At 42.5% G+C, this 19,110-nt stretch overlaps 1 protein-coding gene across 1 annotated transcript in view; it reads right to left on the minus strand.

Moving 5' to 3' along the window:
* gdi2 (GDP dissociation inhibitor 2) overlaps positions 1–19,110 on the minus strand; it is a 36,760-nt gene extending 17,650 nt beyond the window's left edge. Inside the window, exon 1 of the mRNA XM_048554104.2 lies at positions 18,934–19,110. Coding sequence (XP_048410061.1) covers positions 18,934–18,978 — 45 coding nt within the window. The 5' untranslated portion in view covers positions 18,979–19,110. The remainder of the gene's footprint in view (positions 1–18,933) is intronic.

Here is a 19,110-nt window from a genome sequence, read left to right on the forward strand (position 1 = left end):
TCTGAAGTTTTTCCAATTTAAAAATGTTAAAAACCCAGGATCAGGAGCTCAAGGGCACAAAAAACCACAGGATCAGGAGTCCCAAGGGCTACCTTGCCTACCTGGTGCCAAGGTCAAGATCTCTGTGGATAGTACGGAAAGCTGTTCTAGGTTACAAAGTGACATTGATAGGATGCAGAGCTGGGCTGAGAAGTGGCAGAGGGAGTTTAACCCTGAAAAGTGTGAGGTGATTCCTTTTTGGAAGGACAAACTTGGAAGCAGAATGCAGGGTTAACGGAAAGATTTTTGGCAGTGTGGAGGAGCAGAGGGATCTTGGGAGTCATGTCCAAACTTCCCTGAAAGCTGCCACCCAGGTGGATAGAGTTGTTAAGGCGGCATATGGTGTGTTAGCTTTCATTAGAGGGATTGGTGTCAAGAGCCATGAAGTTATGCTCCAGCTATACAAAACTCTGGTTTGGCCACATCTGGAGTATTGTGTCCAGTTCTGGTCACCTCATTACAAGAAAGATGGGGAAGCGTCAGAAGAAGAGGTGCAGAGGAGATTTACCAAGATGTTGCCTGGAATGGAGGGAGGGTCTTATGGGAAAGGTTGAGTGCGCTAGGGCTTTTTAAAGAGTTAAGCGCATGGAATAGTTTGCCAGTGGTAGTCGTGGAAGCGGAGCCATTAGTGACATTTAAGCGACTGCTGGACATGCACGTGGACAGCAGTGAATTGAGGGGAATGTAGATTAGGTTATTTTATTTTTGGATTAGGACTATTCCATGGCACAACATCGTGGGCCGAAGGGTCTGTACTGTGCTGTACTTTTCTATGTTCTATGTTCTCTTTAGAATGGATGAAGGATGAGAGGCCAGTTTATACAAGTGTAGAAAAATGGATCAGAGGTATAGATACAGTGGACAGCCAGAGAGACTTTTCCCTAAGGAAGTAGCTATTACGAGGGGGTATAGTTTTAAAGCGAGTGGAAGTGGATATAGGTGAGACGTCTGAGGTAGGATCTTTACTTTGAGCGTGGTACGGGCGTGGAATGCATTGCCGGAGAGGATAGTGGAGTCGGCCTCATTAGGGTTATTTAAGTGGCTAGTAGATAGGCATATAGACGATAGTATAAGGTGGGGGTGGAGGTTAGATAGACCTTAGGATTAGGTCAAAAGTTTGACAACATCGTGGGCTGACGGGCCTGTACTGCGCTATGTTCTATGTTCATCTGGCTTACGAAAAGAACTTTGAGTGGGAGGGGAAGAGCCAGTTGTCATGGTCCATGTTAGTACCAATAATATAGGCAGAAAGAGGAAAGCGCTTCTGCTCAGGAAGCATAAACGGCTAGGGGCTAAATTAAAACTGGAACTAAAAGCCTCTAAATTACAACTTGAGCCATGAGCAAATCAGCATGGGGGTCAACAAGATGAAAAAGGTAAACAAAGCTAAAAAATTGGTTATGGGAGAAACTGCATGTGAACCATGCTGGGACTAGAACCCTGATGAATCAAACTATGGGTGTAGATAGGACTTCAAATAGTAGGCTTTATTTGTGGGTTGGGACAAGAGTTTGGGGGTGGGGAGCGAGAGCGAGAAAAAGAAGAGCTGCTGCTAGTGTTCAGAGGTTAAAAGTTTCCAGAATAGTATTGAAAGGGTCAGGAACCTAATTTCAGGTACAGGCTGAGAAGTGAATATTCACATGTACATATCCTATCAAAAGGCTAGGCAGATGATCAGAGGAAGTGGGATTTCCTTATTAGTTAGGCTTGAAATTAAAATTAAAAGCACAAAGTGACATGAGTCAGAAAGCATAGAATCTGTGTTGAGGGACCACAAAAGGAGAAAACAAAGACCCGAGTGAGAATTTTGTAAACAGCTCTAGTAGTCAGGATACGAGAAGGAAAATCAAGAGTTTAAAAAACGCATTTATCAAAACACCATTACAATAATCAGTGGGGCCTTCAGGATGCAGGTGGGCTGAGAAAAATCAGATTGGTAGGGGATCCCAAGAAAAAGAATTCTTAGGAGGTCTACAAGTTTTTTTTGCAACAGCTTGTGATACAGCTCACTTGGGTGACAACAATTCTGGGTTTGGTGATGTGCAATGAAGTAGACCTGATTAGGGAGCTTAAAGGTGAAGAAAGCTCTAGGGGGCAGTGATCACAATATGATGAATTCACCCAGAAGTTTGAGGGGATGAAGCCGGAATCAGATGTAAAGGTTTTACAATCGAGTAAGGTAACTACAAAGACATGAGGTAGGTACAGGTCAGAGCTGACTGAAAGGGGAGCATAGCAAGATGGAGGTGTAGCAATAGCAGGATTTTCTGCAGGTAGCTTGAAAAGCAGAGCAGAAATTCAGCAAGGAGGAAGAAACATACTAAAGGAGAGGGTGCGGAAACCACTGCCAACAAGGGAAGTCAGGGACAGAATAAAAACAGAAGGTATATAGAAAGTGATCAAGATTATTGGGAAGCCCTTGAAAGGCAAGAGGGAAGAAGATGAAATGAGTGTAAGGTAACTTGAAGATTCTACTTTTTTAAAAAAGGTATTTAAAAACTGAGGGGCTAATGCAGACATTGAACCGCATGAAATGAGGCTGAAACAGAAATAATAGGGAACAAAAATGGTGCAGGAACTTAACAGGTGCTTTGCATCACTTAACACAGTTGAAGGCATGAGCAGTTAACCAAAACCTCCAGAAAGTCAGGGGCAGAGGTGAAGGTGATGAGAAAGTTAAGGTCTGAAGGTAGATCAGGCAGACTACCTCTGAGTTCTGAAGGAGATAGCTGAAGAGACTGTAAAGGCATTCTTGGTGATCTTTCAGGAATTACTGGAGTCTGGACTGGAGTCAGAAGGCTGGAAAATGGTTAATGTAATACCCATTTGAGGCAAAAGATACAAACTACAGGCCAGTTAGCCCAAGGTAAGATATTACAGTCCATTATTAAAAGGCTGAGATTGGAATACTTAAAATGCATCATAAAATAAGCACAGTCAGCACAACTTCATCAAGGGGAAATCGTACCTGATAAATCTATTAGAAGTCTTTGCGGAGGTAACAAGCAAGTTAGACAAAGGAGAATCAGTGGATGTGATCGGCTCAGATTTCCAGAAGAACTCTGACAAGGTGACACAGGAGGCTGCTAAATAAGATGACCCCATGGCATTAGGGGCAAGGTGCTGGCATGGAGAGGACTGACTTGCACGAAGCAGAGTGGGGATAAAGAGTTTTTTTAAAAATAAAAAAAAAAGCAGCCAGTGACTAATGGAGTTCTACAGGGGTCTGTGATAGGACCGCAACTAATCATATTACATTTAACTGTCTGGACAAAAGGAACTCAGAGCATTGTGTAATTGGTGAATTCAAAACATGGTGAGATGAGAAGTATTGAGGAAGCAAGGAGGCTGCAGAAGGACTTGGATTGGTTAGGAGAGTGCATTTCATATGACACTTAAACCAATGTGGGAGACGGACTACGGGAATTAAGAATCCTAGCTCAGGATTCTGTTAAGGTTGAGATGTGGGTTTAGTTGGCAGTTAGGAAGGTAAATGCCATGTTAGCCTTCCTTTCAAGGAGGCTAGAAATATACGTGCGGAGGTGTGCTGCTGAAACTGACAGGGATCTGGTCAGACCAGATATTGGAAAAGTTTGAGCAGTTTCGGGCCCCACCTCCAAGGAAAGGGCTGGTGTATTGGGGGGCATCCACTCTGGGGTCCGTACACATGGAATTTAGATGGAGAAGGATCTCATTGAAAACTAGAGCACCGAGAGATCTGGACAGAGTAGACATGGAGATGATGTTTCTACTAGGAGTGACAAGAATCCAGGACACAGCGTCAGAGTGATAGGACGACCCTTTAGAACTGAGACGAGGAGGAATTTCTTCAGCTAATGTCATTAATCTGTGGAACTCATTGATCCACTGGACTGTGAAGGCCAAGTCATTGAGTGGTTCTTGACTACCAATGAGATCAAGAGTTGGAGGGAGAATGGGGTCACGAAAGTTATCAGCTATGATCGAATGGCAGAGTAGACTATGGACTAAATGATTTAATTTTGCTCTGATATCTTATGGTCTTACAATAGCCAATTTGATTAAGTGAAAACCAAAAAGAACAGCAGATGCTGTAAATCAGGGACAAAACACTCAGCAGGTGTGGCAGTATCTGTGAAGGAGTAAACGGAGTTCTCTATTTCGGGTCCGGTGACCATTCCTCAGAACTTACTGGACCCGAAATGTTAACACTTATCTCCTCCACAGATGCTTCCAGACTTGCTGGGCTTTTCCAGAAGCTTTGATTAACTGAATGTTTATTTTGGAAATCCCTACAACACTGTAATGGAAAGTCAAAAGCAAGTAATTATCCTAGGGAACTAAAGACAATGTAACTTCCAAATATTCACAAACTATAGGTAAACCATTGCAATACAAGGCAAAGTGCATTATTTAGCTACTTCTCGGAAAGGTTTGAGAATTAACATTGTAATTGCATTTTCTCACGAAGCTTGACCTACAACAACTAAATGCAGAATCAGGAAACATTTTATCCAAAATATAAAGTTTTAAATCACAATCTATTTGTACTTTGACTATGAAACTTAAGACCAAAATGTTATTTTTATAAAAATCATGACAATTTTCCTCCACCGACTCCTCCATAATTTAAATGCTCGTCATTCAAATGGAGCCAATTTGTATTACACAACTATTCCCCATTCACTGCATCCTCACTGGAAAAATCATACTGTACATGGACACCCCACTGTAATTTTGATCATTAACTGCCCCCAACAGTGGTCCTTACTGATGTCAATTTTCACTCCACTACGTTGAAGATGCATAGTTTCCAATGATCTATTATCTAAGCCGAAAACACTAACATCTTGGGAAGAGGCAAAACCAGAAGAGATCAGTAGGCATTCAAGACCCTCTTCAAAATTCCACATTCCTCCCTTTTCTTGGTATCCAAACATTCTTAAAAGCATCTGACTTTTCACAAAAGACACCTTACATTGTCTATCATGCATTTAGCTATTTCATGCAACAATTACAGTTGTGACAAAGTGATCCACTTGTTCTCAGCAGCTCTCTATACACTGATAGAAGTAAATTTACTGAAGATTAGTACAAAACTAATCTTACAACTTCAAGTGAAGTCTCATCGCACACTTACATTGCAAGGGAAGGAAAACCAAAAAAAAGGGAAGTTGGTCAATGTTGTAACAGTTAAAATAAAAATCTGCAAGTTTAAAAAATGGCTAAAATTAAATCACTTAGGCAATAAGCTTCAACTGCTTCAAAACTATTTAGAATTGTGGGACAGAATGTGACTTTTTAAAAAAATCTACAGAGAAATACTACATTTCTCCATAAACAAAAAAACCTCAGCTAACAGTTTAGGCGTAGATTTACCCTTGTTCTGTGTTTCTACTTTGCATTGAAGCCTCCCAACATTGCCAAATGCTGTTTAAATATTTTTTCCTGTTCCACATTTGAATGCATACTAAAAACCTTTCAGTACTTGCTACCATAAATATATTTATATGCAAAGTATTAGCTCAAATTCCAGCATGAACAGTGCAACACATTAAAGCAAAGTGATGCCTCAGGTCACATCAAGATTACCAAGATTGCAAAAATAGTCTAAGCGCACCACAAAAGTTGATTTTTCAGCAAGTGGCTGACTGGAAGAATAGCTGTAAAATGCCTGTAATCCATAAGGATCCCATCCTACTTTATGCAGTTTCCACAAAATATGGCTGACTGCAAAGCTTTTAAGAGAATTTCTCCGCACAGATGTCAATTTACAATTTGTGCCTTCCCCCAGCATTTAGAAAATTATTCCAGGCTAACCATGCTACCTGTGATAGAAAAGGTCCTGTCCTTTAAATAGCTAACTGTTGGCAACACAGAATACACAACTGCCTGCATACTTCAGTGACATTAAAACATTTCACTTATAAATAAATATGCATGAATGAATGGATCAATCAACTTAAAGTTTAATATGTCTCCTTCAGAACATACTTGCTGCCACATTCACTTTTCAAAACTATGAATAAGCTACAACTCAGCTTAACCTACTTACGAACATAACCAAGAATAAAAGAAAATCTGCCAAATTCAGTGCAGTGTTATCAGAGCAGGTTTCTTAGTCATTTTCCTGAGCAGGTGAAACTATTGTTCATTAAAAAGTGGGCATCCAGGTCACGTCCAGATTGGAGCAAAAAACCTGGCACCACTGAAAATCTAGCAGATCTTAGCTCAAATTTCAGGTAACATTCAAGGCAACTTTGAGGCAGACAATAGCTAGAAACCCATTTTCACACAGCATATCATCTCTATCTGCACCTGCCCTTTTACCTCTTGATCCCAGTACCCGCAAATACTCATTAATTAGCATGAACGCCATAGCTAGGACTCTATTACATATATGATATGAAAAGACAAATGATTTTGCTCAAGGTCTTCACATATCTTGAATCACCCATGTTCCAGCATTTAATAATCTTTAGGTTAGCCACACAAAAACAAGGTCCAAGTTATTTAAGTGATAACAGAAACTGCAGATGCTGGAGAATCCAAGATAATGAAATGTGAGGCTGGATGAACACAGCAGGCCCAGCAGCATCTCACGAGCACAAAAGCTGACGTTTCGGGCCTAGACCCTTCAGAGAGGGGGATGGGGAGAGGGTTCTGGAATAAATGGGGGGGGGGGGGGGGGGGGGAGAGAGGCGGACCGAAGATGGAGAAAAGAAGATAGGTGGTGAGGAGGTAGGGAGGGGATAGGTCAGTGTAGGGAAGACGGGCAGGTCAAGGAGGTGGGATGAGGTTAGTAGGTAGGAGATGGAGGTGCGGCTTGGGGTGGGAGGAAGGGATGGGTGAGAGGAAGAACAGGTTAGGGAGGCAGAGACAGGCTGGGCTGCTATTGGGATGCAGTGGGGGAGGGGAAGAGCTGGGCTGGTTGTGGTGCAGTGGGGGAAGGGGACGAACTGGGCTGGTTTTGGCATGCGGTAGGGGAAGGGGAGATTTTGAAGCTGGTGAAGTCCACATTGATACCATTGGGCTGCAGGGGTCCCAAGCGGAGTATGAGTTGCTGTTCCTGCAACCTTCGGGTGGCATCATTGTGGCACTGCAGGAGGCCCATGATGGACATGTCATCTAAAGAATGGGAGGGGGAGTGGAAATGGTTTGCGACTGGGAGGTGCAGTTGTTTGTTGCGAACCGAGCGGAGGTGTTCTGCAAAGCGGTCCCCAAGCCTCCGCTTGGTTTCCCCAATGTAGAGGTAGCCACACCGGGTACAGTGGATGCAGTATACCACATTGGCAGATGTGCAGGTGAACCTCTGCTTAATGTGGAAAGTCATCTTGGGGCCTGGGATAGGGGTGAGGGAGGTGGTGTGGGGGCAAGTGTAGCATTTCCTGCGGTTGCAGGGGAAGGTGCCGGGCGTGGTGGGGTTGGAGGGCAGTGTGGAGCGAACAAGGGAGTCACAGAGAGAGTGGTCTCTCTGGAAAGCAGACAGGGGTGGGGATGGAAGAATGTCTTGGGTGGTGGGGTCGGATTGTAGATGGCGGAAGTGTCGGAGGATGATGCGTTGTATCCAGAGGTTGGTGGGGTGGTGTGTGAGAACAAGGGGAATCCTCTTTGGGCGGTTGTGGCGGGGGCGGGGTGTGAGGGATGTGTTGTGGGAAACGCGGTCAAGGGCGTTCTTGACCACTGTGGGGGGAAAGTTGTGGTCCTTGAAGAACTTGGACATCTGGGATGTGCGGGAGTGGAATGCCTCACATCGTGGGAGCAGATGCGGCCGAGGAATTGGGAATAGGGGATGGAATTTTTGCAGGAGGGTGGGTGGGAGGAGGTGTATTCTACGTAGCTGTGGGAGTCAGTGGGCTTGAAATGGACATCAGTTTCTAGCTGGTTCCCTGAGATGGAGACTGAGGGGTCCAGGAAGGTGGGGGATGTGCTGGAGATGGCCCAGGTGAACTGAAGGTTGGGGTGGAAGGTGTTGGTGAAGTGGATGAACTGTTCGAGCTCCTCTGGGGAGCAAGAGGCAGAGACAAGCAGTGCCACAATGATGCAACCTGGAGGTTGCAGGAACAGCAACTCATATTCCACCTGGGAACCCTGCAGCCCAATGGTATCAACGTGGACTTCACCAGCTTCAAAATCTCCCCTTCCCCCACCGCATCCCAAAACCAGCCCAGTTCGTCCCCTTCCCCCACTGCACCACACAACCAGCCCAGCTCTTCCCCTCCACCCACTGCATCCCAAAACCAGTCCAACCTGTCTCTGCCTCCCTAACCTGTTCTTCCTCTCACCCATCCCTTCCTCCCACCCCAAGCCACACCTCCATCTCCTACCTACTAACCTCATCCCACCTCCTTGACTGCCCATCTTCCCTGGACTGACCTATCTCCTCCCTACCTATACTCTCCTCTCCACCTATCTTCTTTTCTCTCCATCTTCGGTCCGCCTCCCCCCTCTCCCAATTTATTCCAGAACCCTCTCCCCATCCCCCTCTCTGATGAAGGATCTAGGCCCGAAACGTCATCTTTTGTGCTCGTGAGATGCGGCTGGGCCTGCTGTGTTCATCCAGTCTCAGTTCATTATCCAAGTTATTTAAATCACTCAGTTCAAAACAGCAGGCAGGCATTAACAATATAGCACTTTCCTTCAAGCTGATTAGTTTTTAAGTAAAAAGGTCTTTTAAATAAGCCTGGGTTCACAGACATTATTATACACTTCTGGAGAAGGTGGGACATGAACCATGGCCTCTTGGTCCACAGGTAGGGACACTACCAGTGTGCCACAATACAATATCATAAATGTGATTTTGGTGCTGATCAATTATTATTTTTCTCCAGCTGTTAGCAAAATACTTTCGGATCACCACCATAGGAAGCAATTAGACCCAAATGCCTGTCATGTTTCATAATGCAATTATGTCTGATCAGATACAAGCACGAGTCTGGAACAGAGAGCCTACGATCACCAAATATTAAAGTGATACCCAGCTCTGGACAGTCAAATATGATAGGGACCAAAACTAATATCATTGGAAATTTTTCACCTAGTCGCATTCTCAATTTTGGTGGCATCTTGACAAAAGCAGACCACCAGTCAAGTGGACAGTTCAACCTTAAGTTGGTCTATTAAGCAACAGAAGCCATATTAAACTTTGGATGCAAATCAAATTATTTGGTCCTTTTGCAGCACTAACATGTACTAACCCCTTAATGTTAAATCAAGCATAATCAAAACCATACTATTTGATTAAAATCCTTATTATAAATCTTGAGCCAACATCCAATCTGAAAGCAATTCCCAGTATTTAAAAGTACAATATAATCATTTTACAGATTTATTCTAATCAGTGGTTTTTCTGATCTTCAGGGAATGACAATAGTAATCACATCAATTTCAATTCTGAATGTGTAGTTTTGGTCTCCTTACTTGAGAAGGGATATACTAGTACTGGAGGGGGCTGGATTATGAGGACAGACTGAGTAGACTGTGGTTATACACGCTGGAATTAAGAATATGGGGAGATTTTATAGAAACACAAGATTATGAAGGGAATACATAAGGTAGAGGCAGGGAAGATGTTTCCACTAGCAGGTGAAACTAGGACTACCTGCATTTGTAGTTACAAACTAATAAAATAGTATAAAGATGCTCAAAATTATCTTGATCTGATCTTTTCAAGGAGAAGTCAACAAGATCAAAGACTTATCAGCAAGTCTGAGAGTGGTTTTCCTCATTAATTCCATTTCAGTTGCATTTACCAATATTGATTCTAATCATCCCAAATACTACAGTCAACTGTCAACATATATACACAATTTAGAAGCCCACGAACCACCATGGATAACAGTTGCATCATAACACAACCAGCAGCAATAGAAAAAAAACATTACAAAAGTGTTTTCTGTTGTGTCTACCTCAACCATTTGCAAACCCCTGTGAAAAGTATCGTGTCATTTTGTGTACTTTCACTCAAAACCGCTATATCCAAAAGACTCTTTGCTGTGACAAAATATCACATTTACAGAAATAATTTCACAGGAATTCTATTAAAGATGAGAAGGAGCAAAATGTTGACCAGCTATATATTTGTTAGACTGCTTCAAGATAATCACACAGCATGGAAATAGACCCTTCACTTCAACTCAAAGCCAGATTTCACAATCCAGCCTTGTGCAACTTGCCAGCATTTGGCCCATAATCGCTCCAAACCCTTGCTATTCTTTTGTACTCATCCAGATGCCTTGTTGTAATTGTACCAGCTGCCACCACTTCCTCCGGCAGTTCATTCCATACACACCACCTTTTTCGTGCAAAGGTTCACCCTCAAGTCCTTTAAATCTTTCATGCTATCCATGCCTCTAACTTCTGATGGTCACCCCTCAGCTTCCAATACTCCAGGGAGAAAAAGCCCAGCCAATAACTCAAACCTTCCAGTCCCAGCAATATCCTTGTAAATCTTTGAACATCCTCTCAAATAGCTTGCTAACAGTGAACACTTCTGATGGGTAGTCTTTGAGCCCTGGGTATCTGGTTTTGCCCCAGAATCTGAGCCTGGTCTTTTGTTTTACTGAGGCACATCTGTCCTCTACATCAAGTGGTGAACCATCTGTCAGTTAATGTTGACCTGCCCTTTTACACTTAGTGTAAAAGCTCTGGTTTTCAATTGCCTGGGCTTGGAATCTTGCAAGATTCCATCTCTAGGCAGAACTGTCTCCATGTCTGGGACTGAGGAATTCCCAGCGTACAACCTGGCTAAAAAGCCAGGTGCACCCTGTTCGTTTCAGTGGTTGTGCTTATATGTCTGGTTTTATGGTTCTTGCAGCTGGTTCCTTTTAGAACACAAAAACTAGGAGCAGGAGTAGGCCACCCAGCCCCTCGAGTCTGCCCTGCTATTTAATAAGATCATGGCTGATTTTGAGATTCAGCTCCACTTATCCACCCACTCACCATAACCGTTAATTCCTTTACTGTTCAAAAACTTATCTAGCCTTGCCTTAAAAACAGTGAGGTAGCTTCAACCGCTTCACTGGGCAGGGAATTCCACAGATTCACAACCCTTTGGGTGAAGAAGTTCCTACTGACCTCAGTCCTACATCTGCTTCCCTTTATTTTGAGGCAATGCCCTCGAGTCCTAGTTTCACCTTGCTAGCAGAAACAACGTCCCTGCCTCCACCTTATCGATTCCCTTCATAATCTTATTTTCTACAAAAATCTCCCCATATTCTTCTGAACTCCAGTGAGTATAACCTCAGTCTCTTGCCATAATCCAATCCTCTCAACTCTGGAATCAACCGAATGAATCTCTTCAGCACCCCCTCCAGTGCTAGTATCTCTCTAGTAAGGAGACCAAAACTGCACAGGACCTCACCAGGACCCTATACAGCTGCAGCACAGTGTACCTGTTTTTAAACTCCATCCTTCTAGCAATGGCAGACAAATTTCCATTTGTCTTTTTAAGATCACCTGCTGCACCTGCAATCCTACTTTTAGCAATTCATGCACAAGGACACCCAAGTCCCTCTGCACAGCAGGGTGCTGCAATTTTTTTTAACCATTTAAAACATAGTCCATTTTGCTATTATTCCTACCAAAATGGATGACCTCAGACTTAACATTGTACTCCATCTGACAGACCTTGGTCCACACACTTTGACTAACTATATCCCTCTACAAACTTTCAGTGTCTTCTGCACACATTGCTCCACCTCTCACATTAGTGTCATCTGCAAAATTTTGACACACCACTTAGTCCCTGACTCCAAATCATCTATGTAAATTGTAAACAATTGCAGTTCCAACGCTGATCCCTGAGGCAAACCACTCGCCAATGACCGCCAACCAGAAAAACACCCATTTACCACTACTCTTTGCTTTCTACTGGTCAACGAATCCGCTATCCACGCCAATACATTACCTGCAATACTGTGCACCTTTATCTTATGGAGCAGCCTTTGGTGTGGCACCTGGTCAAACGCCTTCTGGAAATCCAGATACACCACATCCACTGGTTCCCCACTGTCCACCATACAAGTAATGTCCTCAAAACATTCCAAATTAGTTAAACATGACCTACCCTTCATGAACCCATGCTGGGTGCTCCCAATGAGACAATTTATATCGAGATGTCTTGCTATTTCTTCCTTAAATGACAGCTTCAAGCATTTTCCCTCACTATTGAAGTTAAGCTAACTGGCCTATAATTACCTGCTTTTAGTCTACTTCCTTTTTTAAAAACAGTGGCATCATTGCAAAACAGCCAATCTGCAGGAACCAGCCTGCAGTCCAGTGACTTTATCATGATTTTATTTACTTAAAACAGTTGCAGGCAGCTACAACTTGCAAGATGATATTAAAGCACATTACCCAGTCAATCTCAGCACCTGAATCACATCAAGGGACAACAGTCTGGTCAGTCACTTGTGGAATATTTTTTAGTTTGCAGCTACATCTATTTATTTTTGACAAATTGTTCACATCATTGAGTATAGGAGTTGGGACGTCATGCTGCATCCACACAGGATACCAATGTGGCTATTTCTGTACTATGCGTAGTGCTGGTCACCCTGTTAACAGGAAGGATATTAAATTGGAGATGCTTCAAAAAAGGTTTACAAAGATGATACCAGAACTGGAGGGTCTGAGTTACAGGGACAGGCTGGAACTTTTTCATTGGAGATGTGGAGGGGCGACCTTCGAGATTTATAAAAATCGAGAGAGGCATAGATAAGGCGACTAGTAAATGCCTTTCCCACAAGTTAGGGCAGTTCAAAACTAGAGGCCATATTTTTAATGCTAGGAGAAAGATTTAAAGAGGAATCCCAGGGTCATTATTTTCCCCACACCCTCTGCCCCCGAGGGTGTGGGGAGAGAGTGGGGGAAGGAGAGAGACAGAGACAGAGAGATTTGGACAGGCACTTGTCTAGAAAGTCTGAGGGATATGGAGCAAATGGGACTACTTTAGTTTGGGGAAACTTGGTCAGCATGGATGAGTTGGAGCAAAGGATCTGTTTCAGCACTGTATGACTAGGGTTAACAACATACTTCCTATAGGAGAGTGTGTTGAGTTACAAGCAAAAAGATTAGTCATAAATGGATGCAATTAGGAATGCTAGAACAGAGGTCCATTGTGTTGGAGACATCACGGCCTTGAGAAGAATGCAATTCAGTCTTAAGAATTAGTGTATCAGATCAAAGTGCAGACACATTCAGGTGACACGAGTTAGAAGCAAACTATCGGATGCTGCAAATATCAAATTTAGATAGATCTGGTTCATTTGCATATTGCAACTACATCACACAAATGGAACAAATCAGAATCCCTGCAGTGTGCAATAGGCCATCTGACTTATCAAGTCCACACTGACATCACCTTTACTCTCACCCTACCCCATCCCTTGGCCCTGCATTTCCCATGGCTACTCCACTCAGCCTACACATCCCTGGACACTACAGGGCAATTTAGCATGGCCAATCCACCTGCCTAGTCATAGAATCATGCAGCACAGAAACAGACCCTTCGGGATTATGTTCAGCATGAATTAGTTGGACCGAACTAATCTATTCCCACCTGCCTGCTCCTGGCCAAAATCCCTCCAAACCTTTCCTAATCATGTAATTATCCAAATGTCTTTCAGATATTGTAGTTGTACCTGCATCCATCACTTTCTAAGTTCATTCTACATACGAACCACCCACAAAAAATGCCTCATCTTCTAAAAAAAGAAAATCGCTCCCCTCTCACCTTAAAAATATGCCCCCAGTCTTGAAATTCTCCCATCCTAGAAAAAAAGAGACAACTACCCTGAACTCTACCAATACACCTCATTTTAAAAACTTCTAAGATTACCTCACGACCTCCTGTGCTCCAGTGAAAAGTCCCAGTCTACCCACCCACACTAACTCAGACCTTCCACACCTGTCAACAACCTGGTAAATCTCTTGTGAAACTCCTACATCTTAATAAAATCCTTCCTATAACTAGACAAACCGATCTGGACCCAGTATTTCAGAAGAGGCATCACCAATGCCTTATTGGGAAAAGATTAGAGCCTAGTAAAAAGGAATGATTGTACAGTGTTTGAAAATACACAACTTAACCACAGAGTCAGCATAGGTTCATGAAGTGGAAATCATGCCTAACAAATTTATTAGAATTAGACTAGTACCATAATCACAGTAAGAGGTCACCCAGTTAGGACATAGAGGAGGAGCCTGTCAAATTCTGTCCCATAAAGGGCTGCATAGGTTTGTCCAAGTATACCAGGGAAGGTGAACGCCGAGTGCACTATCACCAGATTACTACAGACGACCTGAGGACCCAGATCTGAATCCTACCACAACAAATGGCAGAATTTAAATTTGATACAAAAATCTGGAATAAAAAGAGTCCAAATGATGACCACAAATCCATTGTTGATTTTTAGAAAAATCCATCTGATTCACTAATGTACTCTTTAAGGGAAGGACTGCCATCCTTAATGGATTTAGCCTAGTGACTCCAGACCCACAATGTTGTTGACTCAAAGAACCCTCTGGACAATAAATACTAGCCTAGCCAGGAATACATTCATCCCATGAATGATGAGTGAAGAAAATGCATATTAAGCCAAATACATCATAACAGCAAGGCAGGAAAGTATCCATTCTGAAAGCAACCATGAATGGGATGCAAGGAATAACAGTTATTAATGTTTAAGTTAATCTATTTGCCCAAACAATTTGAACAGTAGTGTTAAATAGTACATGAATGTAGAGTGCACTTTTGCTAACCCATAGCTTAAAACAAGACTCCAAGACCCCTTTCCTAACTTCCATAAAGAAAAATGAAACTAGTGCAAACAATTAGTAAACTCAAGATGTCACTACAATGAAAGAGAATCCACAACATCGTTAGATTATTTCTGGCTTTGCATTCATAACATATTGCAGGCAACTATATTTTTCAAGCAGAGTTTTCAATATCACCTCACCTGCCAACCGGGCAAAGACAAAAGGCTACCAGGTGTACCATTAAATGCTAACCACAACTATACAGCCAAAGTTCCAAATTATAAAAAACCCATAAGCAAAGAGACACAAAGCAAAGATACAAGGAATAATTCAGGTACGTAAAATTGGATAAAGAAATTTGCCCATTAATTCACTCCTAATGACAGATACACAACATTCTTGACTTGGCAACTAAATATGTCAAAATGATCAGTACAAAAAGACAGATCCTTTAAAAAGCCAAGGTGGTGAATAAGGCCCTTTTCAAAATTAGAAATCATAGAATCTCTACAGTGCAGAAGCAAGTTTGGGCCAGAGACCACAACAGCCCTCCAAAGAACATCCCACTCAGCATATTCTTGCAACATTGCTAATCCACCTAGCCTGCATATCCCAAGATAAAATGGGCAATTTAGCATAGCCAATCCACCTAACCTGCACATGTTTGGATTTTAGAAGGAAACCCAGCAAACATGGGGAGAAGGTTTGAGTCTGCATAGTTGATTGAGGCTGGAATTGAACCCAGGGCCCTGGTGCTGAGGCAGCAGTGCTAACTACTGAGCAACGATGTTATTTCTAAATTAAAATGTGGTTTAACGATTTAAGTTTTCCTATTAAAATAGGATTTATAATCTTTTTGAAAAATTTAGCAGTTTGATGTTTAAAAACCTTGCAGAAATATTGTCAACATGCATTATTCTCACTGACAATTGAAATTACTACTTCAATAATCTGTTGAATGCTGATCCTTCCATTCTAGTATTAAATTTGCACAATATTCTCAGTCAGTTGAGCAACACAGAAAAAGATCCTTCTGTCCAACTGTCCATGGCAGCTAGGGAGGTGATAGCCTAGTGGTATTATCACTAGGCTGTTGATCCAGAGACCCAGATAACATTTTGGGGACCGGGGTTCAAATCCCACCATGGCAGATGGTGGGATTTGAAGCCAATGAAATATCTGGAATTAAGAATCTAACGATGCCCATGGATCTATTGTCAAAAACCCCATTTTGTTCACTCATGTCCTTTAGGGAAGGAAACTGCCATCTTTACCATCCCACAGCAATGTAGCTGACTCTCAACTGCCCTCTGGGCAAACCGGGATGGGCAATAATTGCTGCCTACCTAGCAATGCCCTCCTCCTGTTAATGAATTTTTAAAAATCCTAAATTAATCTAGTCCTATCTGCCAGCACTTGGCCCATATTCCTCTAAACCCTTCCTACTCATGTACCCATCCAGTTGCCTATTTAACATTGTAATTGCACCAGCCTCCACCACTTCCTCTAGCTGGCGTGCAAATGTTGGTTAACCCAGCAGTATCCTTGGATTTCAACAATAACATGGAGAAGTAAAAAGTAACTTAAACCCACAAAGATCCAAGTTACAAATTAAATCAAACATCTTACCCAGTTTTGCAGATTAACAGAATAATCTATTTATCACAATTTTTTTGGGAGGTTAAGTCACGTTAGAATACAATTGTGAAACCATTTCATACCAATGTGCTCTAACATAATCACTGCAAGTCTCAATTCAAAGCAGAACTGAGAGCTGGGTGGCTCAGACTTCCATAATTAAATCATATCATCGGCACTATTTATTTGCTTGTTATCCAACAGACTGAATCACATTGCTTTTCACTTCCACTTATGACAGATTTACTCGGTGCACGTTGGGTAGTGGCACTGCACAACATTAAGAGCGTTGAATTGGTTACCAGATTTTTGTTAAATATAGTCCTATCTGTTCCACTTTCTTTCCCAGGTGGAAGTCTCAATTCAGTGGCAGCATCCAAAGAGGTCAGGAGTCATGGATCCAAACCCCATTCAGAAGCCAAAAAAGTCTAGGTACACTATAAATGTGAGGATTCTACACTGTCTTTCAAATGAAATATGAAATTCAGACCCATCTGCTGAGAGATGGGTAAGGCGTTGTTTTCTTGATGTCCTAACCAATATATATATATTCCTCAACTAACAAGTTGATTACCATTTGTAGGGTCTTCTAGTGCAAACTGGCAGCTGTGCTTCCCTACATTATCACAGTGACCACATTTCAAAGTGTAATTGGCTGTGATGCACCTTGGGATAATATGAAGTTATAAATAGTGGTATTTAACAGGTTTCTTTTCCTTCTTTCCTATACAAGAGGCCTTGGCTCAGATAACTACTGACTTAATGACCAAGTTAACAAAGGATTGGCAGACAGACATTCTTCACCACGAAAAAGGAGGAACAGCCTAAGATGATAAAATTGAAAGAAAGAAAAAAGTTCCATTTGAGCACAAAGACCTTTTCCAGCTAGACCACAAACTTAAATTTACTTCCACGTCCTGAGCCAAGTCATTTCTTTCACGTTATTCAAGAGAAAAAAAGGGTCTTTTTCAGATTTTATACAGCTGTTTTCAATTACAAAACAGAAGCCAAAACAAGAGAATCAAAGACAAATTAAACAGAAGTTTTTTTAAAGAATTTTGAAAATGTTTTCTATAACATGCAAAGGAAAGGCAGAAGGAACGATAGTTGCAAGGCGAGTATTCAACTGAGGGGAACAAATTGTAAAAGGTGACGTGCAACCTAGATTTTAGGCTTATTTCAGAAAAACAGGTCCAACGTTCTGTTACGTAACTACATCAATTGCTGACCCTCTCCAAACACACTGATCAAAAAAATCTGTATCATGAGAATTTAGTTCATACACAAAACAAGTCATTTCTAGTCTCAATGAAGTGGTAGTATATAATTAACATTGAGTGGCATAGGTAGCACAGTTTTGAGAAGATTTGTAGCTCAGGTTGAGGTTCTGGATGAGAGTTTGCTCACTGAGCTGTAAGGTTGATGACGAAACATCTGAAAACTAACCTTACAGCTCAGCGAGCAAACTCTCATCCATAGGTAGCACATTTACTTGCACAATAGTATCACCCTAGGTGACCAGAAAAAACAAATGGTGATATTGCCCCAATTTGGATTGAGAGAGACTTAAAGACAAATTTACATTATATCTGTTGCCTTTTCTACATTGATAGTGGAGGCCACAAACTTAAAACATGCTGTTGAAGTACCCTTGGTGCTGCTGTACTACATCATATACATAGCACAGACTGTTGAATATTGATGGGATGTTGGTCAAATTAGCTTTGTTCTGGATGATCTCGAGTTCCTCGAGAGTTGTTGGAGAAGCTACACCTATCTAGACAAGGGGGAGTATTTCATCACACTCCTGATACGTGTCTTGCAAGCTGTGGGCAGATCGCTGGGAATCAGGAGGTATTGCCCTGTAAAAGCTTCCAAGCCTTCACAGCGGTCACGGAGAAAGCATTCTAGACATCTTTATAGTGACCAAAACAAGAAAAAATAAAATACATACACCGCTGGACATGCTCAGTATCTGAAAATAGTGTCAGCATTTTAATTGTGGCATTTTCTCCCCCCCCCCACCAGAGCATTTCAGCTGCTGCCGAATAATCGACCATTTTGTTCTGAATTTCAGCAGCCGCAGCACCTTGCTAATGCTGAAAATTATATATTGCTCGGATTTTGTTTTTCATAAGTCAAAGAACTCCCATCGCCAACCACTTTCCCGACCTTAAGCATCAGCAAAGCACAAACTTCCGGTGTCCAAAAGGGAAGAGAAAAACCCGCCAACCTTGCGATAGCAAAAGGATAAAGACTCTCCCGTGGAGGAGAAATAGGTGAGCGAATTCAGTGGGAAAGAAAACTCCTACTCCTACTCCCCTCCCCTACCGGGGACTGGTCCTTTGGCCTAACTCTCTCCATCTCCGTCCTCCTTCCAAACCCAACCCCCTCCTCTCCCTGACTCAGCGAGACGCGGAGATGGGGAGAGGCCCAAGGCCTAGGCAGTCGACCTCACCCCTCGCCGCCCAACGCTCACAAAGCATCGGGCCTCAAAACCAAGAGCAAACTCACCGTGAGACCAGTGCCCAGCACGATCACATCGTATTCCTCATTCATCTTCAGCGATGGCGGTTAGTTCCTTTTGACTTCAGGGAAAGAGACAAGGCGGCGAACTACGATCTGGAACAATCTCTGCTTCGGCTCCTCTTCCCCCGTCCCTGAAGTAGGCGCATGCGCACTACCCGCCCT

The sequence above is a fragment of the Stegostoma tigrinum genome, chromosome 25 (genome assembly GCF_030684315.1).
Source record: "Stegostoma tigrinum isolate sSteTig4 chromosome 25, sSteTig4.hap1, whole genome shotgun sequence".
In the NCBI taxonomy this organism is placed as follows: domain Eukaryota; kingdom Metazoa; phylum Chordata; class Chondrichthyes; order Orectolobiformes; family Stegostomatidae; genus Stegostoma; species Stegostoma tigrinum.